This window comes from Leptosomus discolor, chromosome 1 (genome assembly GCF_034619465.1).
Source record: "Leptosomus discolor isolate bLepDis1 chromosome 1, bLepDis1.hap2, whole genome shotgun sequence".
NCBI lineage: Eukaryota > Metazoa > Chordata > Aves > Leptosomiformes > Leptosomidae > Leptosomus > Leptosomus discolor.
Genome location: NC_141391.1, coordinates 176,615,143 through 176,641,235, shown reverse-complemented (window position 1 = coordinate 176,641,235; position 26,093 = coordinate 176,615,143). Strand labels below are relative to the sequence as shown.

General features: G+C 38.6%; 1 protein-coding gene across 1 annotated transcript in view; it reads left to right on the top strand.

Moving 5' to 3' along the window:
• The window catches only part of ZDHHC17 (zDHHC palmitoyltransferase 17), a 74,072-nt gene that overhangs the window by 21,288 nt on the left and 26,691 nt on the right, over positions 1-26,093 (top strand). Inside the window, exons 3-7 of the mRNA XM_086480182.1 lie at positions 8,245-8,367; positions 12,517-12,594; positions 13,995-14,139; positions 21,104-21,168; positions 22,549-22,711. Coding sequence (XP_086336308.1) covers positions 8,245-8,367; positions 12,517-12,594; positions 13,995-14,139; positions 21,104-21,168; positions 22,549-22,711 — 574 coding nt within the window. The remainder of the gene's footprint in view (positions 1-8,244; positions 8,368-12,516; positions 12,595-13,994; positions 14,140-21,103; positions 21,169-22,548; positions 22,712-26,093) is intronic.

Below are 26,093 nucleotides of genomic sequence, written 5' to 3'. Positions count from 1 at the left end.
TTTTACAGAGGGGATGACATCTCACCAGAGAGGATTATAGTTTCATATCATAGCCCTAATGGTTAGTATCACAGGGAAGGGGGACTGTCAGCATGGTTATATGGTCAGGTTTTGGTATCCAGGTAGCACTTCCCTGACTAGAGGGAGAACTTGCCTTTATCTTAAGTATTTACCAGGATTTGAAGGTTGTGTTATATAAAACAGCTGTCTGAAAGGGAAATATATCTGAAAATAAACCCACCGAATATAATATGACTTACAGTAAAATAACACTGCTAATATATTAATTCAGTTTAACTATTAAAAAGATACACAGTTCTTATTAAAATGATGTAGTTATTCACTTTTGTAGAAACATATGTATGAAAAAAAGGTGATGTTATCCTCTACTACTTGTCCTCAAAAATCAATATTCACTTAGATTAAAATATCTGCTGACTTTGTTTACTTTTTAGTTCAGCGTTAATGTAAGAAAGATGCCACAAAGTTTTGTAAAAAAAGGCCACTTCCCTGTCTCCCAGAATTCCCCTCCTCAAGCAGTTCAGTAAGTTCGAGCACAACATAGAAAAATAGAATAAGAATTATTTTCAGTCTCTTAGTTGGGGTGTTTTTTTTCCAAGTCCAGACGTGTAGCATTCAGCATAGGATTGGCAGCACAGTTACTTTTCTTCAGAACGCTTCAAAACTTCCCCAAGAGAATATAACAGATTTTTTAGTGTGATAAAGTCAAATGGTAGCTGGGTGTTTACCAATAGTTAAATGAAATTCTGTGTATCTCGAGAATGGTCCGATAGCTAATTGTAATAGTGAAGTTGTGTGTCTTTCTCTGTTTTTAAAAAAAAAAAGTCAAACTGTCCTGTCATCAAAATCATTTGGCATTTCATGTAAGACCACTTAAATTGAAGGCTTCTTGACAGATAGAAGGTGCATTTTGATGTAGCATAGAAGTGTTTGCTATTAAGTTTGTGATAATCCAAGCAGAAAGCAGTTAGTCCTCCTTAAACTTTAACAATGATGATGAAAAATGGGATGAAAAGGTTTAGAACTCATCTATACTTCATATATGCTGCTTGACTGTAGAATTCTGTTACGAGATGTTGAGTTTTTTGGCACTTGATTACAAAGAAATAGAACAATGTTAGTAAAATAATGCATTTGCTTTTATGTTTTTCAGCAAGGGAAAATAAGAGCTTGCAAGCTCCACATATTTGTCCAGAAGTATTTGTTCATTGTTTTACATCTTGTTGAACTGTTTGTGTGCTTTATCCTCTTAGTCTGTAGATTGGACGCTTATTGAATTAACATGACCATACACTATGTGCTACAGGTCTAGTATCTGCTTACAATCAAATTAAGACTTTGTATAGAAAAGAGGGGTTCAGCTGATGTTCTCCTTGCAAAAACTTTATCAGTGCTTTTATTTTTTCCCCATTATGTCCCTGATAAATCTTCCCACAGAAGTGGGGGCCTAGGCATGCTTTATACCAAAAATAGAGTGTGTCTCTTTATTTTGCAGAAACTTGTGCTGGGGTAAAAACTACAGTGTTTGCTTTTAACATCTGTTGATATAAAGGACACTTGACTGGCTTTGTTATAAACATGTCCAAGGGCATCTAGGAAGTGTTAGTAGTGGTAGTGTGCTAGCCCTTCATCTTGCAGATGTTACAGTATGCCTGTAATCTCTTGTCATCTTGTATTCTGTTATAGCAAAATTGTTTGGTTCATATAAAGTTTCCACTGAATTTCTGAAAGCAGGAGGAGGCCACTCGTATGTATTTGAAAATCTGTTTTCAAAGCAGTAGTAAAAACATCACCCATTCTTGCCTTTGCTATTGCAGTGGAGGAACATTGCATAGTAATGCTTAAGTACTTCACTTGTAACTACATAGAAAGTCTTTGGATTTCTTCTGCCTCTACCAAATCAGAGGGTGGGCTGTGTAATGGTTTTGTTCCTCTGTGGTATCATGGGGTGCTCCCACTGGAGCTGCAAGGGAATGGAGTCTTAAAAAAAAAAAAAGTCATAAGGGATTTACAGGTGAAATTTAGTGGAGATATGTTGTGTATGTTTATTTCTGTCTCTTCTGGCAGCAGTATCCCTGAAGCTGGAGTCATAACTTTGAATATGATGTCTTGGAAAGGGTACTGTATTAACATAATAAAGTTAAATTTACATAATAAATTAACATAATAAAGTTGCTGCCTTTACTTTGTTTGAAATCTTTTAAGCCATGAAACTAAGGAAAAGTAGCTAGTGTTCACAGGTAGAGAAGTATGTGATGGGTTATGACTAGGAGGACAAAATCTGAGACCTTAATCCTTGCGTTGTGACTTTCAGTTCTGCTGAGAGTGAATAGGCACCTTCTGCTTGTAGCGAACTTGAGGAAATTCCAGCTATGCTGGAAGTATGTTAAATAACCATTATGAACATGGGTATTAAACATTAATGATATTAACAAGAGCTTTTGGACTTCTGGAAGATTGATTCCTTGTGCTCAAGTGTTAAGATTTCATTATTGCAAGATTAACTTTTCTGTTAGTTTTATTCACTGAGGTCATTCAAAATGAAGTCGTACACATTGTGAAATAGTGCAGCATGAAATATTAAATCTCCTGAATCTTGCTCAGGAAAAAAATTGTTGGATACATTTGAGAACATGCTTTTTTCCTCACTATTCTTGGTGTTCATAGGGTAACTGATAAGAAAAAAAGAGGATACATATGGAATAATTCAAATGGGTGAGGGTTGGCCAAAGTGACAGGTTTTTCTTTTTTCAGCTATTCACAGGAGAGGATGGGCAGACCGTGACACAGATACGCATTCATTATCCTGGTCATTTGTACCCATGGAGTTTGATTATATTGCTGAAAGTGAAATGTATCTGAAGTTCGCATGGAAGGGTGGGATTTTTTTAACGCCATTAGTAATATAGCCACCACTGTCTAGGAATTTGAGGCTTTGGAATATATGCAAGAGATGAATTTTTCTTATCTCTCAACATCACTGTTAATGTTTGTTAAGCAGTTCTTGAATTATCAGTTTGCTGTTGAAAACAAAACTGTCTTGCCGTTTAACACAAAACCCACGAGAACGTATGAAAGGCTTTGTTAGTATTTAACCACCGTTGTTCATGGGAATGAGACTTCGAAAGATGAAAAAGATCATTTTTCTGCTAATTGCATTTCCAGTTAAAACAGCTTTGATTGGAGTTGCAATGATAGCAAAATGAGGGAGTGAGCTCCTGGCTTACCTACTGTTTGTTGGCATGGTGATGTGCTCACTGAAGAGAGATTCCTTCCTAGCATTGTGGCCAAATTTGATGTTAATCACGCGGCAAAGCTGGCAGTGTCTATTTCCAAGAGTCGACGTGCTTGCAGACAAAAGAGTAAAAAATGGCTTACATATTTAAAATGCAGAAGGCTTCTAGGATACTATTTTTGAAAGTATTACATTCAGAATATCTCTAACCTGCGATGACAAATAATGTTACAGGTTAGTTACCAAAATGACTTAGAGACTGTGATAGTGAAATGAGCTTGCACAGTGGTATTTTTGCCCTGGAAGAACTAGTCCCATTTCTTTCAGAGCAAGGGAAGCTCAATAGTATGTGTTAATTATACTCCATATTGATGTTAGCATCACCTTCTAGATTTCACCCAGATGCTGAAAATTTGTCAGGTTAATACATCATTTTTTGGTGAGAATTTGAATCTCTTCCTCCCTTCCTTTCTTGAAGGGCATAGAGCCCTTTATACCAACATTATAAGCACGATTATGCTGAGTGTCTGAAATAGGTGACTTTCTCATCTTGTAATCTAACAGTGCGTCATGAACCTTTGGAGAAGGCAAGGTGAAGTCAGCTGCAGCACATTGATGGAAGGAGACTGTAGGTAGTATGTGAGAGAAGAATTTCTAAGCATTTCTAAGAGCTGAAGAAACCATGACTGCATCAGATTCAGTGTTTTATTTAATTGTAGAGAGCCTGCTGTTTCCAGGAAGGGAGGAGAAAATTGTTTTAAATTCCTAACCTTTTTTTGCCAGGCAGATTTTGTCTGTTTAGATCCTTAAGTCCTTTTGTGAGAATTTACTAGATTGAAGAATTATTAAGTTACGCCTTGTGTGTTACATCTTTTGTAATCAGTTATGATTGAGTTCAAGATACCAAAATAAAGTACTTGGAACAGATGAACCAATGGTGACTTCAATAAAAAATTGCTATATTCCTCATTTTCAATTAAACTTTTGGAAAGTGTTTCGTTTCCTGGGAAGGCTCTTCTGATGTGTTGCAGGACTTCATGATTGTTTTGTGGCCAAGCAGTAGGAAGTTTCTGTGACTTATAGTCTTCCCCGGTGGAAGGGAAACTACGATTCTAAGCCTGGAGAAGGAATCCATTCCTACTGCTCCCTGTTGTTTCTGAACCCATGCACTAGTCTTTGCCCAGGGTCTCACAGCAGTGTATGGGTGAATTCTAGAGGGTGGTATTTGTAAATATCCATGGAGCATAATTAGAGCATCATATCAAGGCTTCTGCAGGGGCATTGGCCACAGCATTCTGCCTCAGCAGGCTGCAGAGTCCATTCACGTGCTTGCCACAGCCCTCTTTCATTTTCATCTCTCTTGAGCAAAGTTCTTCAGAAAGCAGTAGCACATTTTCTGTAAGACTAGAGATTTGTTTTAAATAACAGTAACACCGCCCCCCAAAACCCCAAAGAACAAACACTCCCCTGCTGCATACCTGCGCCCCCCCCCCCCCCCCCAGACTGTGACAGTGCTGCTTGGTTATACCTATCTTGGTAGCATGATCTAATGAAACCTTGGCTAGGTATCAGAGGTTGCTTTCAAGGAAGTTCATTTTGTGTTGTGTAGTTAAGTTGACAGGATGCTCATCTGAATCATTTGTATGATTTACCATAGCTGACCAATAGGAATGTTGTGGTTTAACCTTGGTAGGCAGCTGAGCCCCACACAGCTGCTTGCTCATTGCCCTCCAGTGCGACAGGGAAATGAGTCAGAAGGGTAAGAGTGAGAACTCATGGGCTGAGGTAAAGTCAGATTAATAGGGAAAACAAAAGCTGTGTGCACAAGCAAAGCAAAATGAGGAATTCACTCATCGCTTCCCAACAGCAGGCAGGTGTTCAGCCATCTCCAGGACAGCAGGGCTCCATCACACCTGACAGTTACTTGGTGGTGTGGTTTGACCACATCTGGCAATTAAGCACCATGTGGCTGCTTGCTCATTCTCCACCCCCAAGTGGGATAGGAGGGAAAAAAAGTAGTAAAACTCATGAGCTCAGGTAAAGGCTATTTAATAGGACAGAAAAGGAATAGCAAATAATAATAGAGTATACAAAACAAGTGGTGCACAATACAGTTGCTCACCACCTGCTGACCAATGCCCAGCCAGTCCCCGAAGCGTGATGTCCCTTGGCCAGTTCCTCCCAGTTGATATACTCAGCATGATGCCATATGGTATAGAATACCCCTTTGGCTTGTTTGGGTCAGCTGGCCTTGCTGTGTCCCTTCCCAGCTTCTTGTGCATGCCCAGCCTCTGCTGGCAGGATAGTATGAGAAGCTGAAAGGTCCCTGACTTAGTATAAACACTAGTCAGCAGCAACTAAACCATCAGTGTGTTATCAACATTATTCTCATCCTAAGTCCAAAACACAGTACTGTACTTACCAGGAAGAAAATTAACTTTATTCCAGCTGAAACCAGGACACTTGGAAAGACAAACACCATAACTCCTGATGTCCCCCTTCTTCCTCCTTCCCCCAGCTTATATTGCTGAGCACAGTCATGTGAAATGGGCTCTGTCTTGTCAGTTGGAGTCAGCTGTCCCAGCTGTGTCCCCTCTTGGCTTCTTGTGGACCCCCAGCCTTCTCACTGGTGTGAGAAATAGAAAAGGCGATGCTGTGTGAGCACTGCTTAGCAAAGAGCTCGAACATGGGTGTGTTATCGATGCTGTTTTGGCCACAAATCCAAAACATAGCCTCATAGGAACTACTACGAAGATTAACTTGATCCCAGCCAAAACCAGTATATGTAAGGAAAATCCTAATCCATTGCATCAAAGATTTACATGATTGCCTCTTCTACTTTACAGAAGTTAGAGTTATTGTGTTCTTGTGTTCTTTGTGTCTTTCTAATAACTTAGGTTATTTTATTAATATAATTCCTGCTTGATGTGTAGTACTGCTTACTTAAGCAGCATGAGAGTCGGCTAAACTTGACCTTAGGCAGTACAATTTTTTTAGCTGGTGACTGTTAAACCTAATAGCAGGGCTGTAGGTCAATAATTTCTTACATTAGGGCTTCAGTTGTTTAAATGAAGGCAGCAGACTTGTCTGCAGGAGGAAGGGTTGTCTTAACAGCTGACTGGAGTGGAACACTTCAGGTTACCTCCAGATGTAATATGCAAGTGTGGTATTGTACTGCAGTAAGATCAGAATTTGCTGTCTTGCTTTCAAAGTCCTTCTTTCCCCTATCTCTTCTGTCTTTTCTCACTCCTCGCTCTTGGCTGACGTGCCTTTCGTAGTCCTAACCCGTGTCAGTGGCCCTTCTAGTTGGGGGTGGGGCGGAAGGTCAGGAATTGTACGTTTTTGAATGTATCAGGCCCCACTACTGATCTAGACTGGGGCTTGGGAGATAGTGCGCCCCAAGATTGGCCAGACTTAGAACCTTATCAGTTTTCCTGGCAGTTAAGTGTGTCTGAGTATGTGTATCTTGTCTAGCTGGTTGCATATTTTTAAGTCTTCGTAAACCAGACCTCTTCTCTCCTCCCTGCCCCCAACTGATTAAAACCAAAACTTTGTTGTCAAAATTATTCATGACTGCTGCTTTTTTACTTAGTCTGAGAGACCAAATTTTACAGACTTCTTGGTGAAATGGTATGTACTACATGCAATAGTCTTTGTTCTGATCTTTTGTAATGTCTGGAAAGATTATAGGTATGACAGCAATTTCTAGCATTTTTCCGCAATTTCTAGTGCAGTTTTCCTAAGAAATTGAAAGCAACATGATCTAAGTATGTTGTTATGTCTGATACTCCTTTTTTAATAATGTCCAACTAATTTATGTGCTTCAAACCTCTGATAGGTTTGGAAAGTGTTCCTGAGGTTTGTTGACTTGAGTCATTTGAGGGTTCACTCTGGGAATGCTGTCCAGGTTGAGGATCCATTCACACACATGAAAGAAAAAGTGAGAATGGTAACTACCCTCGAAAAAAGGTCTCTGCATCAGTTATGCAAGCTGATCAAGTGGAGCAAAAGGGCCTTAAGTTGTCTAAGGCTGTCTCTTCTGCAGAAAGTAGAACGTAGAAGCCGCATAACGAAAACATACCTAAATTCCAACTTTGAGACGCTGTTAAAATTCTGCTGTAGCAGAAGTCGGGTGTCACAGGCATTGATCTTGATTTCAAGGTGCGCCCACACATCAGTCTCCTCCTTGAGACTTGAGAAATCCCTATGGGTTGTACAAACGTTGAAATGTAATCTTTACTTGCCTTTCTGCGTTGCTTTTATTGCCACTAAAAATAGGTGGTAAATCAGTGTAAGCATCAAGACAAACATTTAATGTTGGAGTTAGTCCTACATTAGGTACCTAAGCGATGTATATGCTGCCTGGTTTGTTTCAACTTTCAAAACGTATGCAGATTTTTTTTTTTTTCAAATGAAGGTAGCTCACATTTAATAGTCATCTTTAATGAAAGAATTAATTTCATATTACAGAATTTTGAAGTGTTATAAAAATGGAAACAGAACTAACTTGTATCAGGAAGATTACTATTTGTTACTTGAGAAGAAAAATGGGGAGCGTTTGAGCTCCTTTAGTGTTCGTAATTGACCTGATGATCTTGTCATCTGCTGAATTTTAGGAAGATACTGTCAAGTCAGTTGGCTATGCTCTTTTGGTCTTCAAGAGATGGAAAGGAAGGGAGGTGTGGGAGAAACAAATCTAGTGGAGTCCCTGGGAAGAGTTCTATTTATACTTTGTATATCACTGCTAGATATTTCTCCTTGCTTTGCTGTGGAAACAAGTTTTCTGTAAAATCTTGGATTGTTTAATATAACTTCTGCCAGTGGAGGCTTCTTATTGCAAGGGGTCTGTAATCACATAGAAACAGAAAGTAAAGTTTCTTGGTTTCTCTTCTGTTAAAGCTTTTGTATTGTGACCATAAGTGTGGTGTTTGTCAAATGCATTTTTATCTAAGGCAAGAGCTTTGAAAAATCTTATTTTCTTCTTCAAGGTATGGAATATATGAACGATGTAGAGAGTTGGTGGAAGCAGGCTATGATGTACGACAACCAGACAAGGAAAACGTAACGCTTCTCCACTGGGCTGCAATCAACAACAGGATAGATCTGGTGAAGTACGTATTACACTTTGACTTAAACATAAACTGATCACATCCTTACATATGTTGATTTCTCTTTTTTTTAAGGTGTTAAATAGTCTTAAGTCTCTTAAACTCTCAATGTTTGGTCTTGAAATTTGGGAGAGGGGGAAGAAGTTAGAAGACCTAATTTGCATTTTGGCAGCAATGTTTTGTCAACACAGTTAACAGAAATAAAACCTGTTACATGTCCAGAAGTCAAGCTCAGACTCTTCACAGGTGACATAAACCTGTGGAACAGCTATTCAGCTGCATGTGCAATTTCCTTGTGCTATGGTATACTTGTTGAAATACCAAATTTCTTTTTTGAGGAGGGGAAGTTTGATGCTAGATGGTAGTGTATGTTTTTGAATAGGCAAGATTCATAGACACAAAAGGCAATTCCTGCTTCATTCAGCATTTCAAGAAGTTCTGACAAATAACTTTGCAGTTTAAAACCACAGCTATTACAAAAGGTAACATTGCAGCGCCCCTCTTTACAAGTAATAACAAAATCTTTAACAATGGGAGCTGTGGGATTTGGGGTATTTTTTTTGCTTTTCAGTTTATAAAATCTGGAGCATAATATTTGAGACTATGTTTTAAAACCTATTATCTTTCAGAACATGAAGAGCTTAAATCCTGAAGGCATAATTCTTAGTACTTGCTGTTTTACAGATCACGATTGTGTGTAGAACAATGAATTAAATACATACAATCAAATCTAAATACACAATATTGAATCAGCAGGTTTCTAGAATATTTGACATAAGCTGTGCATCTTCAGTCATTCTCCTTTTCAGTTGGCGTAAACAGCACATCTTTAATCAGTCCACTTTTCAAAACAGTTCTTATTAATGAATGTGTGTATTTGCACGTAAAAACAAATACAAAATATCTTCATTTAAGCACATTCTCCCCACGTTATGTCCAGCACCAGCACCTTGGTCAGACCAGATCTTAAGTTTCTAGAGCTCAAGTTCATGTTTCTCATGTGGTTTTTAAAGGACTTTCTATGTCCTGATGCAGTTCTTTTAAAATAAGGTCAAATAGATAAGGGTAGGTACATAGATGAAAATTTATATCTGATGAGAAGTACCTTGGGGTTCTGGGGGACAGGAAACTGACTGTGAACCAGCAATGCAGCCTTGCAGCAAAAATGGTCAGTGGTATACTGGGGCTCATTAAGAAAAACATTGCCAGCATATTGGGGAAGGTGATCCTTCCTCTCTGCTCAGCTGCTGAAGCTGGACATCTGTGTGAAGTTGTGGGTTCCTCTTTGCAAGAAAGATACGGATTTACTGGGATGAATCCAGCACACGGTCACAAAGATGACTAAGGGACTGGAACATCTGACATGAGAGGCTGCAAGAGCTTGGACATCTTAACCTAGAGAAGAGAAGGCTTTTCTTGTCAATGTATGTAAGATCCTCAAGGAGGATCTTATCAATGTATGTAAGTACCTGACATACCTGGTAATATGTATATAATACCTGGAATCTTATCAATGTATATAAATAGCTGGTGGGAGGGAGTAAAGGAGACAGAATCAACTTTTCTCAATAGTGCCCAGGGGCAAGACAAAAGGCAGAGGGCATAAATTAAAACACACATGAAATTCCATCTGAACATCAGGAAACACTTATTTTACTGTGTGGGTGACTGAGCTCTGGCACGGGTTGCCCAGAAACGTTACGATATTTGGAGATATTCAAAACCCAACTGGACGTGGTTCTATACAACGTGCTCTAGATGCTTTGATCAGCAGTAGTTGGGCTAGTTGATCTCCAAAGGTCTCCTCCAAACTAAATGATTCTGTGAAATAATTCAGTGTTTCCGAAAGAAATTTTTTCATTATACTTAATAGCACAACAGGTTTTATGACTTTATTGTGGGTAGAAGCTTATCATGGAAACCGTAATTCTGCATTTGGTGTCTTCCTTTCATTATAAGATAGGTAACCAATGTGCTTTCTGGCACGCTGAGAGAGGGCCTCTTGCAAAAGTGATGCAGGACCCTGGTTTACCTAAATAACCTTTTTTTGTGAGAGTACAGACTTAGTGATCCTGATATGGAGATGAGTGGAAGTATTTTCTTCTTAAGATGACCTCTTATCAGATCTGCTTGCTTTGACTGTAAGTGGATTGCTCAAATAGGACTTGCACACCTGGCATCTTCTAGTATGGAAGCTTAGATGACTCACTGAGAGTAGGACAGCCCAGTTCCTCCTTCCTCCAGGGATGTTTCACCAAGCACAAAATTCTTTCTTCAAGATCAACCTAGACAAGGAGATCAAGTTCTCAGTCTGGTTTTGTAGAAAAATCTCACCGTTTATGTATACTGAAACTGAAATGCAGTGATAAATCTCAACTTAGTCTGAGAACACCCTTAAGGAAACATAAAATGTTATTTCAATGCGCCATCTGGAAGGAGATCGCCGCCTTGTCTTTTCCCAGTTGTCAAACTTCAAGTTCTTCCTTCTAAATAAAACGTACTAACCAGTAAGCAGTGCTGCTGCTCAGTAGAATCTGAACATATTCTGTGTTTCCGCAGGGACTAGTGTTTGAGTGAAGACAATCTGTTTAATGTTCACCTCCCCATGAGTGGCTGTCACATCAGCGAGATGGATCCAAGCTTTGACTGTGAATTTCTCTGTGCTGTCTTTTATGTAGACAAGATTGCCTTGGGAACTCCTTCCCAAGGGAGACTAAGTAGCTTCTCAGTGTCTTTTTCAAATTTGTTCTTTAGTAGCTGATACTTTGCTTCACAATAACAAATTATGTTGTCCTTATATACACGTTGTCTTTTCACCTACATGGGACCAAGACTTTCACAAAATCTTTGCTTGTTCTCATTGAGAAATCCAAACGCTTAACTTCAGCAAAGAGGTGTTGCAGTTTTGTTTCTTTTGTGTTGGAGACCAGTGGAGTGCACTGTCCCACATCCATCAGAGCATATCTTGTTTGTCATCCAAACCCGAGTTTATGTGACTCTGTCAAGCCTGCTGAAGTACTTAAAGCAACTGAATAAAAGGACTTTTCCTTCAGACGTTTTTAGTGTGGACACGTATAGCTAATGCATTTTTCAGTTTCTGTTCCTAAAGGTAGCTTTTGGGCTGTTTTTGAGGTTTCACTCTCTGAATCAATAAGCACTAATGAAAAAGAAGGTAGTTAGTTAAATGTTTTTCAAATTGTTCTGTTTGTTGCCCTTCTTCTTGCTGTGTCTTGAAACAGAGGAAATTGAGGTGCCAGAAACTCAATGCTGAGGATTTGAAGGACAGTTTGTGTGGGTGGGAGAGCAACATTCATGTATACCTGCCAGGTATTTTGAAAGCAAAAAAAGTCTGCAGGCACAAGTACTTGAAATGTGCAAACATTTAGGAATCTATAGCTAGACAGTACTTTTCAAAGGTCTGTTAGTAAAACAGTACAAGTGGCTATGAGTATGAATTGCTGGAGTTAAATACGGGTAACTTGTTTTGTTCCCTCAGGTAGCTCTTGAGGGAAAAATAATTTCTAACGCATCGTTTAGAAGTATTTTTTAAATACTCAGATGTTTTTGTCCTTTGATTAATAACAATTGAGAAGTATGTAAAAATGTTAGTACTTAGCTAAATGAGTAACTTAAATGTGAGCTCTTGGAACAATGACTTCAGCAGGACCATTCCAGTGATGATACATGCTGCAAGTTGAATTGTACATAATTTTGCTGTTTGCCAAAATTCTCTAAATATGCTAATCTTCTAGCAGCATATTCTTTTACCATTAATTCAGAATTCTTTTTAACCCCTAAATATTTTAGAAGAATCCATTTTATTAAATACTACTGTGGTAGCACAGTTTGTACTTATATATATATATATATATATATAGCAATTATTCTGTTTTACCTTAAAACCAAACTAGGAAATGGCAGTGTGTTTAAAACAGAGTAGGAAGAATCCCTACTCTCCCAGCCCACATCAAAAAGGCAAAAAATTGAGTGTGTATGCATGACCTCCAGAAAGGAAGGTTATATGAAAGCAAGGAAAGGTTCTGGTCTTCTGGTCTGTAACTGCCTGTTTTTCATAACATCAAACATGCTTACTGTGTATCCTTTACATTGAACCAAGACAATCAATAATGTTTACTATTTCTGTTATTCTAGATACTATATATCAAAAGGTGCTATCGTTGATCAGCTTGGAGGAGATTTAAATTCTACCCCGCTTCACTGGGCAACAAGGTGGGGAAAAGTCTTCTGAAATTTTCTTCTCCTGTGTTTTTGCTTAACTTGGAATCTGGTACCAGTTGATTCATGAAATTATGAAATTGCTGTGTTTTATGGGAATACTTTGTGCAGGAATTAATTCAGTCATTGATAACTGGGCACACTGTGAGTGTGGTATGTTTGAGCTACAGCAGCTTTCAGCATATAGTTCAGTTTTTGTCTTTTCATGATGTAGAGGAAGGTGATTGCTGAGATAGGAAAAGGAGTAAAGTAAAATTAGAGTCTATAGTCTCCTTGGTTTACTTTTACTTTGGAGATCTGATTTTTGTCAGTCTTCTGAAGTTCAGCAACACTTGTGCAGATGGGCCTTGGGATGATTTTGTGGGGCATTGTCCTTGCAGTGTTCTATTATGTGTGTGGATTTTTTTAAAGACTCACTTAAAATCAGACTTATGATATAGAAGACAGTCCAAGAACGATAAATGGCTAGGAAAACTTGAAGACAGCCTTTAAGTAGCAGCTGTTGCTTCAGACTGTCTAGAAATAGGTGGGAAAGGAACACTCTCCGCATTAGTATTTTTAACTGTAGACTTCAAAAGGAGACTTAGAAAATTAGCTTTTAGAACATTTAATGTATCAAAATACTTTGTTTACTAAAGATGAGGACTTGCTTGTTAGCCTCCCTTAAAGATTTTAGCTTGTATATTTGTTTGTTACAGATCACACTCTAAGTTCTGTGTTAAGAGTGCAAAAGCTTGATTCAATTTCCTGGCATTCATAGCTGTAATCTGTTGCTCTGGGAAGCATTGTCCAAAGCTGCTTCTGACAGATTGAAAAGGTTCCTTTGCTTATGTCAGAAACTGTGTGCTGACAGTTAGACACTGTGTCTACAAGAAGAATATGCCTATGCTCATTATGCTGAAAAGATGCCTAAGCTTTTAATGTAGTGTGGAGGAAGTGTAGGCCTTCAGTTTTTACTTCCTATTTTTATTTCACTACTGTTTTTAATAGTAGAAAGATAAACCATATGCCCCACAAAAAGTGAGACTATATAGCCAGTTTGACATCTCTTAAAATAGCAGGTTTCATATGGGGATTGGAAGAAGTCACAGTTTAGATTTCTAAACTAATAACTTGGGTTTTTTGTTGACTGGCTTTTTACTATACAACACCTTTAAGTGAGTTACATGTGATGAACGTATTGGCTGCATAGAATTTGCTCATATGAATGAGTTTGTTTACTTACTTGCAGAATGAGATTGTGACAACTGTTGTTTTCAAAGTGTGAGCCAAAGTACTGAAGCTCTGGTAGTGTAATTAACTGCTAAACACATTTGTTACATTCAAATATTCAAATTTTAATAGTTTTTCTGCATATAATTATTCATTTGGTTTTTGTGTTTTGTTGCATTTAGACAGGGTCACTTATCCATGGTTGTACAGCTGATGAAATATGGGGCAGATCCGTCGCTAATTGATGGAGAAGGATGTAGCTGTATTCATTTGGCTGCCCAGTTTGGACATACTTCGATTGTTGCTTACCTGATAGCAAAGGGACAGGTAAATTTTAAGTAGTATCATATTTAAATTTAAATAGATTCTACTCAAAATTAAGAGTAGGAAAACAGTTGAAACCTATACCTATCATTCAGGAAATGCAAAATATTTGCCTGACTAAACACAAAAATAATTCAGTGTCTTTGTTGTAGACAACAGTATTGATGTGCTACCTACTAACTTGATTTCTTCTTAACAGTGGTCTGTGTACTTTGACTTTAATTCATACTGCCTAGTGTAGTATATGGAAATTCTAGCAGTTATTCTTTTACCGTTCTTTTGAACTTAATCTTTAAATGTTAACAGTGACAATGATAACATATTTTAGAAACCTTCACAGAATCATCAGGTTATGCACAGGTAAAGAATCTAATGACAAAGTTGTCATAGGGCAACTCTTTTTTTTTTTTTTTTTATACTTCAGTCCACAAGTTTTATTTATTGCTCTTACTAATTGTATGCGTCTGTAAATAAAATACCCAAAACAACCCCAAGCCTTCTTGCTAGCCTCTTCTTTTACTGCTAGATCTGTAAAGCATGTATATAGCATGTGTATTCATTAACGTTCTCATTGTCTCCCATCCTTCATTCTGTATGCTCAAAAACATGTTCACGTTTTTGCTACTCACCTTGAATTATAATTTGTAGATTTACCCAGAGATATGTGCCTGAAGGACAAAATTGATTTTGTAAACCATATAGAAAAGTCAAAGCTGTCCCCACTTCTGTATTCTGCCTATTCTTTCAAATAGCAAGTGAGATATGATCCGATGAGCCACGTAGAATATGGCTGTGAAATCAGTGGGTTGGTCTGTGTAAAACAAATACTGAATTTGCTGCAGAAAGTGATCTGTGCCTATACATGTAGAAAAATTAACTGTTGCTCCATGCAGTATTCAGTTTATATCTGAGAACTGCTTGGTAAAACAGTAGTGTATGATAGAGTGTAAGCTAGGCACAAGAGGCTGATCATATATAATCACTATTTTGTAAGAGATAAAGATTGGAGAGAAATAGTTTTTTATCAGGAACAAGTTTTATATTTTGTTCACAAATTATGTATAATCGTCTGTGGGTTTTATGTTACCAGAAAAATCTTGCAGATGTACAAACTTGTTTAAAGCATAGCATTAATGAAGTATAGATGGCCTTTAAAATGTTCTACTGTGATTATGAAATCTCCCTGTAAATGTCTGGTTGTCCTCATGTTTATATACAGACTTGTCCTATGTATCTGAGCATGTAGTACTTCAGTCCAAAAGAAGCTGTGTGTCTTCGCATGTGTACGTACATAAACATCCAAAACTTGCTTTAAAATTCAAAACCTTTTCTCTTGGAAACAGCGCTCCTTATCAATAGCTTTTAAAATTATATATTATTATATAATTATTATTCAGCTTATTATATACCTGAAATGTTATCAAGTATGATTTTGGTATCCTTTCCATGCTATAACTTTGAATTAATTTTAACAGGAACTTTTGGAAGCAGTTCAAGAATTTCAACTTTAAAATTATCTATTTATTTTTATGTTTAAAATATAGTAATGTCAATAGCATTGTAATAACAATTACTAAACTCATACTTCTCTAGCTATACTACATACAACTACAGAAGTTACATGATTTCTGTAGAAGCTATGGGAAATACATGATTCTACTTTTTATTCTCCTTTAATAAGTACATATGAGGTCATTAATCCCCTCTTCCCCACTCTGTTTGGGTTTTTTTTTCACCTCCTTTGTGGCACCATGGTTTGGGTTTGGAAACTTGAACTGCTTTTGCTTGTGTGGGCTTACCCTATATACTGCTTGCAAATTTTTTTTGCCTTTTGTCTTTACAGAGACCAGGTTCTCTTCTGTCCAAAGAGTAGGCTTGCCCTTGTTCTGAACCTAATTGTAGTACCTGTGTGGTAAATGAGAACTAAGTAAATGTGAAAATAAAGGTCAGTGTAGGCTGTTGTGCTTTGTTGGTTCTGATCCTGATGCCTTTGTGGACCTGCATGATCAGAGAAGAGCCAGCTTTTGTGTAACTGTGTAGAGAACTGACAGGTGGATTAAGAAGTTGCTTCTTGTCCCTTTTTGAGACAGAGCTGGAACCCAGCTTCAGTGTTCCTGCTTCACTTTCTTCCTGGGCTGCAGCAACCAATAGTAAAATTTCCAATCTGAAGCTCGAGTCCAGTCCTTTAGCTTCTGGAGTGGAGTGGAGTGTAGGCGAAGAACTCTTGGTCAGATGCCCTCTGGCCTTGGTTGAAAGTGAACCCACTTTCGTGCCAGCAAGTACTATTCAGCCAAGAGGCAGCAATGGTTGATAGCTGTTGCTTTTTACTTAGTCACGACTCTTACTGAATTTTGAGAGACTAATACCTGGCTGTATCGTAATTTGCTTGTGTTGGTTGTGTCAGTAGGTTGGCTGGGTCAAAGTCAAGCCTGGGGCAAGTACATGATATAATCAGATAGCAAGTAACAGGAGCTGTAACACAATTCAAGTTTAGGTAAGATCCTTATTTTAAAAAAATGCAAGAAAGAAAAACTGAAAAGAGCTTGAAGGCACTTAAAAATGTTCTAAATTAATGCTTGTACCACTTGACTGCTTGACACTGTGCTTATGCTACTTAAAATGCCAAAGACATATCAACAAACATGTCACCCCCGAATAAGTTAAGATATGGATATGGTATGTCGGGTGGTTGAATAATGTGTTCTCATCCTGTGGCATGGGAGAGAGAACTTATGAGCTAAGCTCAGTCACAGATGATGGGTGACTATACAGTTGCTAGTAGGGTAAAGTCATGTAAGAAATACTCTGGAGCTAAAATTACAGTTTTAACTATTTCATACTCGTAGTTTAACTATTACTTATCTATCAAGTATGGGGTTTTTTATATTCTCAGATTTGCAATTGTATGTGTTGACTGCTGTCCCAAGCTACATAGGGCCTTCTTCTGAGCTGTGGCCTAGGAGTAGTTGACATCTAGGTTGGGAGGTGCCAGTGTGGTACTGGCAGCTTTGGTTACTTTGGTGATGCAGTCCATGAGCAGTGCTCCTAAGCGCTGTTACCTCTGTTGGCACTGAGGATCGTTCTGTCCACCAGGCTCAGGCCGGTGTAAGACACTGAACCAAGTGTTTGTTTCCTAGACCCAGCGTACAGCACATTACTTACAGAATTGTAAGTCCAGTGGTGTTTCTTCCTCAAGTTTGTCAAAACTGACTCTATGTTTGGGGGACTAGAATATTCAGAACAGAGCTTTTGTTGTTTAAAAGAGCACAGTGGGTTCAGTTCTGTGTGTTACCTTGCTTGCTGACCTGCCTGTCGGTCTGCACTCGGTTCAATCCACAAGAATCCTACAAAATCTCTGCTTCTAGTCAATAACTAGCACATGTCTTTACTAAATTTTTCAGCCTTACATCTCCCTTCTTGATAAATATTCTTTACTATACGCTTTTAAATATGTCATCTCTTTAGAAGCCTGTTTCCCTTTCCCTGGGCAAAAGACCATGTGAAAGAGATCTTTTCCTTATGGAGAATAGGATTCTGAACAAGGGCATGATGGGTCTTTCTATGAAGGTCTGTGTTTTGTGAAATAACCAGTAATGGTCCTAAAGAGGATCAATTTCTTGGTTCCTTTCTGTGCAATGTAATGCACTTCCAAGTGGAATCCCTTGATGTTTTTTGTGATTTTGAAAAGGCTGTATTATAGCTCAGCACTGATTGACCACTGCTTGTTAAAAGTCCTGGTAAGCCTAAATGCTGCTCTGATCTCTAGCTGCTATTCAGAATTCTACCTCGTCAACTGTACTGCTTTCAGAAAATAGTGTTAAGCAGCAGGATAGTAGCTACAGCTCCTTTCCATGCAGGAAGCTCTTTCTCACCTATATTTTTGCCTCTCCAAAAGCTTTTTGTGGAATCTTGTATTAGTGTCATAGAATCATTCAGGTTGGAAAAGACCTTTGAGATCATCAAGGCCAACCATCAACCCTACTCTGCCAGGTACACCCCCTAACCATATCTCCAAGCACCACATCTAAACGACACATTAAGGGATGGTGACTCAACCACCACCCTGGGCAGCCTATTCCAATGTCTGACAACCCTTTCAGTGAAAATTTTTTTCCTAATATCTTGCCTAAACCTGCCGTGGTGCAGCTTGAGTCCCTTCCCTCTTGTTCTATCATTAATTACCCGTGAGAAGAGACCAGCACCTACCTTTCTACAATGTCCTCTCAGGTAGTTGTAGAGAGCAACAAGGTCTCCCCTCAGCCTTCTTAACACTAAACAGCCCCAGTTCCCTCAGCCGCTCTTCATAAGACTTATTCTCCAGGCCCTTCACCAGCTTTGTTGCCCTTCTCTGCACTCTCTCCAGCAGCTCGATGTCTTTCTTGTACTGAAGTGCCCAAAACTGAACACCGTACTCGAGGTGTGGCCTCACCAGTGCTGAGTCCAGGGGGACAATCACCTCCCTGCTCCTGCTGGCCACACTATTCCTAATACAGGCCAGGATGACATTGGCTTTTTTGGTCACTGGGGCCCACTGCTGACTCATATAAGCCTGGTTATCTTTGCACGTGCAAAGTTTTCTTTTATAACCAGACTTGTTCTATTTCAGAAACAAGTGAAGAATTTGCCGGTTGTGGTCTACAGAGTTCATGTTTGAAATACATGCAGAGGGCAGCAGTATGGTCCAATTTTTGATCATTTCATCACTTATTGTTGAAATTGTTGATTCTTGCAGTGCTCGTCCAGTGTCCTCAGCATAGGTACACCCCTCCATGGGCATTATCAGATTGACCTGTCGCTGAGAGTTAAACAAGAAATTAATGCTAAAATGCCTGTTGGTACACACCAGAACAGAAGAACAGTCTCCTAATATGTACCTGCTGCTGAAGGTTTATTTTTTGCCTCAGCCCTTTGGTGAAAAAGAGCACCAGACCTTCCTTTCTGAAATGTCCCACTTGTTGTGTGTTTGTGGTAACAATCTGGCAAAATAACATAGAAATCCTGATGAGAGGTTTGTTATAGCATGTGTCTGCTATCCCCAGCTACATCATCTTTGTTCGGTCTGTACAGCAGTATGCAAGTCAATCTTAGTTGCTTTGCCTCTTGTTAAATTTCCTTTGAAGGGGGATCTGCCTCAGCCCACATTGTAGCTTAATATGAGTAATAGCTGTAGCCTGCCTAGGTAATCTATGTGCAGGGAATAGTCTGGAGCATATGGCTTTTTTTTGTCTTTTAGCTGAGTGTCACCTAGTGTTCAAAGTGCGGTTTTGATTTGTCAAGTGTAATCACGGAAGGAATCATTTTACTTCCGTCCAGGCCCAATCAGATCCTTGCTGTCACAAAGAATTGCTTTTCTAGATGAAATCTAAAGATGAAAGAGTGATTGTTCATGTTACAGTGATTTGTACAGTCTTCAAAATATGTTATTCACACAGTGTGACCTGTGAATCAAAGTCGTGCTTCTCAAGGACGAATGCACGTGAGGTTAGGCTGCGGTTCTAATTTCCTTCATGATCTCAACCACAGGAGATTAAAGGGAAAGCTAACGGTTGCGTGGCCCTAGTAGGCTCAAAAGGATCTAATCTATACAAGTACTGTGGGCAAACAGACTTGGGTCCCAGAATCAATGTATGTAACTTTTCTGAACAAACAATACATTAAAGTAATGCTTCTCTTTCCTCTCAGTCAACTTTTTAAAATTTATAATTTATTTTTTTAAAAAATTACGCAACAGTGTAAAAACTCAGAAATGTAGTTATCTTCAGGCTAGGGACATTTTAAAAGCAATTGTTTGGAAGAACTAAATTGGATTTTCTGGAAAATTTCTGCCTGGGTCAGGCTAGCAGCACTGTGATTGGGGATCCCATGGTGCTGGGCGTTTGGTAGACTATTGGAGTAGAGAAAAAGGTTCTGGGGGTGATAGAAAGCGACATCATCCACTTTCTGGGTTTCTGTCAGTAGTTTCTGTAGCAAAAGACTTTACTGAAACACTTTCAACCTAATTTTCCTAGTAAGGACTGAGGGGAGTAGCATAGGAAATATTGACATGGCTCTCTTGCCTCTAAGGAAAACTGTTCAGGTCTTGCATTAAGTTAGACTAGAGTGTTTTCGTTAGTGGTCGTCTGTGGAACTTGCCCAAATGAGCTTGAGAGTCTAATCTGCCTCAATGTGTTTAGGAATTACCATCTTTCGTGTTAGCGAGGCAGGGATCTATAACAGGTAAAAATGCTGGAGGTATTAGATCCTTTCTGATGGAGCTAAGAGAATTGTCTGGACGGCGCTGTTTTGTCATTCTGTGGCTACATTCTGTTAAATGTAATAATTTTTTTAAATTATTTTTAGCCGTCAGTTTAGTCATCACTTGATTATAGATCAGGTTTATTGCTGGATAGGTTGTTTTTATTAATGGCTTTTGTTTAAACTTAAAATTTTTCTGGTTTCTGTTAACTTAGTACCCGGATATGTGAATAACTTTGGAACTGAGTGAATTAAGGAAAATTGCTTTGCAAGTGGAAAAATAGATGCAGCTAGCATTCAGTAGGATGTAGGATTCAGACCATGGTATTTATGTTAATTTATCAAGTATTTTATTAAGTATTGGTGCATTATTTTAGTTTTCTCCTGCTTTTGAGTACGATAGTACACCATCTATAGATATCTTTTATGTTGAAGGTTAATGGTAAGATAGAAAAGACTAGTTTTATACCGCATGACTGTTCCTTAGTTTCCAGAATAGATTGGAATGGTTATATTGTTGCAATGGTGGTGTTAATGTCTGTTTTGATTTTTTAAATACTATTTTGTTATGTACTTTAGTAAGTGGCAAGCTAAGTACCACCTTGCCAGTTTTTCTCCAATTCAGTTGGTTAGTCTAAAAATACTGCTTCTCATTGCAAACCTTGTGTCTACTGGATCTTGAGCATGCTTACTTATCTCACCAACTTTTTTTTTTTTCGTTTTCCTTCTTTAGGATGTAGATATGATGGATCAGAATGGAATGACACCTTTAATGTGGGCAGCTTACAGAACACATAGGTAATATCTTTCTGCAGTTTTGACTTTGTGTTGAAGAGCGACTTTAACTAAGTGGCATATAGTAGTGACTGGTTTTGATTTTTTTGAAAGTTTGGGTTTGTTTTTTTGTTTGTTTGTTTGTTTAACTACTCGATATACTTTCCACAATTGCCACTTTTTCTTCATTTACGATTGTTGTTAGTTAACCCCAGTAGGCAGCTCAGCCCCACGTAGCCACTTGCTTACTCCTGCCCAGAGGGATGGGAAGGAGAATCAGAAGGGTAACAGTGAGAAAGCTCGTGGGTTGAGATAAAGACCGTTTAATAGGTAAAGCAAAAGCTGCACACGCACAAGCAAATCAAAACAAGGAATTTACTCACCCCTTCCCATCGGCAGGCGGGTGTTCAGCCATCTCCAGGACAGCAGGGCTCCATCACGTGTGATAATTACTTGGGAAGGCAGATGCCATCACTCTGAACGTTGTCCCCTTCCTCCTTCTTTCCCCCAGCTTTTATTGCTGAGCACTTATATGGTCTGGAATTTCGTTTTGGTCAGTTGGGGTCAGCTGTCCCCTCCCAGCTTCTTACAGCTCCCCAACCTGCTCGCTGGTGGGGTGGTGTGAGAAATGGAAAAGGCCTTGATGCTGTGTGAGCGCTGCTCAGCAACAGCTAGAACATGGGTGTGCTATCAGCACTGTTTTGGTCACAAATCCAAAACATAGCCTCATAGGAGCTGCTGTGAAGAAGATTAACTTGATCCCAGACAAAAACAGTACAATTACATGTTCAAGAGAGAGGTACTGTGCAGAAGTATTCACTAATATGAACTTTTAGTTTGCAAAGTAAGTCTTCCTGTGGAGATAATTGGAAAAAGTTGGTGTAAAATAACACTTCTCCAAAGAACAAATTTATCTGAATTAGTTTCCTGCTCGGAAGGGCTTACATTCATCGATTGTTGAGAGGAACATAGCCTAGCTTTTACAAATACCTACCGTTGCAACACTGTCATCCTATTTTATTTTCATCTTTTGAAATGTGAAGTGGAAATATAACATTATTTGAACTTTGGTTGTTACCTGCCAAGTATATAATCATGTGCATGCTTTTACAAATCTGGTAATATTGTTAGGTTTTGATAAATATGAAAACAGAGTTGTATAACAAATGTGTTTCATGACATCCCAGAACAAGCTGTCTTACTGAGCTCCTTTAAAAGCCAACAGAATTGTGGTTGCTCTTTGGTAGGAATTTGAGCCATTCATAATCATCAGCAAAAAATGTCACTTTGCTATTACTTAGTGTACCTGATCAATGTTCTTTATAGAAATTGAACTCATTAGCAGTAAGTTGGTATGTATTTGAGTTCATCTTCTGTAGATCTAACAAGAATTTTCTTTTCTAGTGTGGATCCAACCCGATTACTACTTACATTTAATGTTTCTGTTAACCTTGGAGACAAATATCACAAAAACACAGCATTGCACTGGGCTGTGCTAGCAGGAAATACTACAGTTATTAGTCTTCTATTAGAAGCTGGAGCTAATGTTGATGCTCAAAATATAAAGGTAAACACTTGGTCTGTTTTTATTGTAAGTGGTTTGAGGCAGAAATAACAGAGCCTATGATAAATCTCAAGAATAGATTGTTATTGTGGTTATAGTGGGATCATGAAGACGGAGCAAAAGCCATGCCACTAATGTTATTTGGGGATCAGTTTTTCCTAACAGCAATGCATAACCACTGAATCTGCACCTTCAAAATACTCATGTAAACAATTTCCCAATGCTTATGTGAAAATCTGTGGGAGTGGGGTGTGCATTAGACTGAATGCAGGGAGACCCATGCATTTGGATGCAGAATTGGAAATCTGACTGAATGTCTTCTAGTGAAGTTCTAAGGTGACTGCTGGAGTGAGATGTGAGACATCTCTGTCCTTTTCCAGAGAGATGACCAATGCTCTAGTGTATCTCCCAGTGGCAATAAGAAAGTTGGAGGCCTAAAAATACCAGTAGGAATAAAATAAGAAAAAGGGCTCTTTTTTTGCATCTGAACTTTAAGTTGCCTGATTAGTCTACCAGAACCTCTTAATGATGAAGCTAGATTCAGCACTAACGGAGCCCATCCTAGCATATCTTAGACCAGCCAAGCAGCTACTAGAATTTATGCCATGGACTTGGAGTCTATAAGAGCTTCTCCAGCAATGGAAGGTGTGCCTTTTGAACGTGGTTTTGTCCATTGCCTCCAGACTATTCTGTGTATCAAATTAAGTGCACTTCACCACCCTGGCTGTTTCTTCTGTGGTGTGAGAGAATTCACTTTTAGAAAAAGAATTCTCTACTCAATTTGTCTTCAAATATTTGTATTTTCCACTTAATGAATGTTACAGATGGCGTGGTTACACTGGAAAATACAGCTGTAAATCTACATTTATAAAATATTAAATAATTAATTAATTTTATTTGACCTTCCACTGTTTCGCTACTGATTAAGATGGCCAGGGCCTATTTTACTTGGTTACAAGTGATAGTAATATGCTAAAAAAAATACAGCATGGAACAGTCTTTTTAAGGGTGCAGTCAAATTTTGCTAGTACCTTTCTAGGTCCTGCATCCACTTTATGATATCAGAAATACTGATCATCATGAATGAAAACTCATTAGAAAAATCACATGGCTTTTCCAGTGTTTAAAGCAAATCAACTAGCCTCTTGCATGTACTGGTGTGAATATGTAGGAATTATTCTTGGTCTGTAAGCTCAGTTGTGTGGATGAATTATGCTTCTAGTCTCACTTCTTGTGAACTGTGGAAAAGGTTGTTTTTTCTATGCCACCTAATGGTAAAAATTAAGGTATTTTTGTGGATAAAAACAGTGTGTCATGCCTTGCTTCCCTTGGCAGACTGATTAGTGTGATTAGAGTTTATCACCTTGCCTACATTTCTGGACTCTTATGAAATCCATAATAAAAATTTGTGTCTTCGGCCAAATGAAAAAGTATTTGCTAGCCTGAAGCCGTTCATGGTCTCTCCTTTATTGACAGACAGCAGCAGTCAGTAGAAAAATAGATTTTTGAACCTGCTGGATCATGATGCCTTTCCAGTCATGCCAGAAGGCGTGTGCCTGGTTTCATTAACCACTGCCTGCCTTCTGTGGTGGAGTCTAGGTTTCTTGCATGCCTTCCCAGGTTTCTAGGACCTTCAGAGGATCAAAATCGTTCTAGCAATGGCAGTTTTGCCATCCTGTCAGTGGCTTTATAACAGATGCTGATTTGGGTGATAGTAAACATAGAGGAAACATAAGAATTTTGTTGATTTTTATAGGTATTTAGAAACTCAGTTTTGTGCTTCTCCTTTTGACTGTTCAGCAAAAAAGTTTTCTTTGAGCCAAAAACTGGTTGTTAAGTGTCTGGCTCATGCCTCCCCAGAAATAAAAGGAATCATGAAAGGCTCCTTTCCGGTGCACTTGCTTCCAGATTCCTGCAGCACTATCTAATGAAGTTCTTTTCTCAGATAGCCCATGGAATTGACCAAGAATGGTGGTAAGACAGCTGAGGTTGAAGAAATACATTGGCTGAAAGCTGTTCATCTTTTTCAAATTATGAAGTGGCTAAATACTAGGTGTGAGCTTTGACCTTTTGTTATCAGCTCTAGGCAGCCTGTGTTAGAAAGGCGCATGTGGTGGGCCACCTAGGTTTGGAACAGATTGGAACCAGCATCTCAGTACGGTGCTCTTTTTACTTTGCATGACAGTTTGAGAAGTATATGAACAATAGCACTCTTATTCTAGAATAAAACTCGATACAAGCAGTGAGTTTGTCCTATTTGTGTTATTTATCCTCTTTACATTATACTATACAAGAAAATAATACTTTTCTTTTGGTACTAAGATACTTTCTTTTTCATTTTTGAGAACTGGATTACAGTTGGAGTTGGAAGCTGCTTTTCAGTAGACAAAGTGGAGTGGGTTTTTTGTTTGATTTTTTTTGGATTGATGTTAAGGAAATTATCTTGCCACACCAGTAGACAGATTGGGCAGGTGCAGTGAGGATTTCACAGGGAGTCATCTTATCACTGGGGGTCAGGAGAAACCTGTAAATTTTATTTAAATCTAAGCAGAAGATCCTTTTTCACTAGAAAGTGATAAGAGACTGAAAAGAGCTTCTATGGTTTAAGGAAGTTTTGGAGTTTGTTTTGGTTTGTTTTACTTTGGTTTTGATCTGTTAATGTGTCCTTGAACGGACTTTACATGTAGTTTCTTGATATGCAGTGTATCTGTAGGTTAGTCTGTGGAACTTTACATGTAATGTTCCCGATGGTCATGACACTTCACATTATTCCTTCTGTCTAAACACTTAAAATATATGCTATGGAAGTCTTATTGCTTGCTGGCAAACTAAGTGTGTTACTAGACTAAGTTCCCTGATTTTTTTTTTTTCCTGCTTTCTAAGCAAGTCAGCCATCCACCACCCCTATGAATACAAGGAAAATCTTAAAATGGCCAGATGGTGAGAAGCATAGTCAAAGACCTCTTTAAAGCTCCCTCAATCTTTTTATCTAGGCAGTTCCTAGGTGTCTCATGGCCCTCTAGTGGAAGGGATGCTCAGCTGGACCCCAAGACAACTTCAGGATTTACTTGGGAGATCAACTCCCAGAGGGGATTGCTTGTCCACAGGTAATCTTTACAGTCTGGATCTATAAGATGATATTAAAACAACAGCATCTCTGGACTTTTGCAGGTATTAGCAATTAAATTTGTGATGAAGCAGGCACGATAGTTTGATTTCAGGCATTTCTGTTGAGGGTGAAGTTAACTTAATCTGTTTCTTAAACATCTGGCTAAATAACTTTGAAGCCAAGTTAAGTCAAAAGGTTGGGTTTTTTTAACTGATTTTGCTAGTTAAACTTCTCACACAGAAGGACTGCAAAGCAGCAAAAAGCTTCACCTCATAA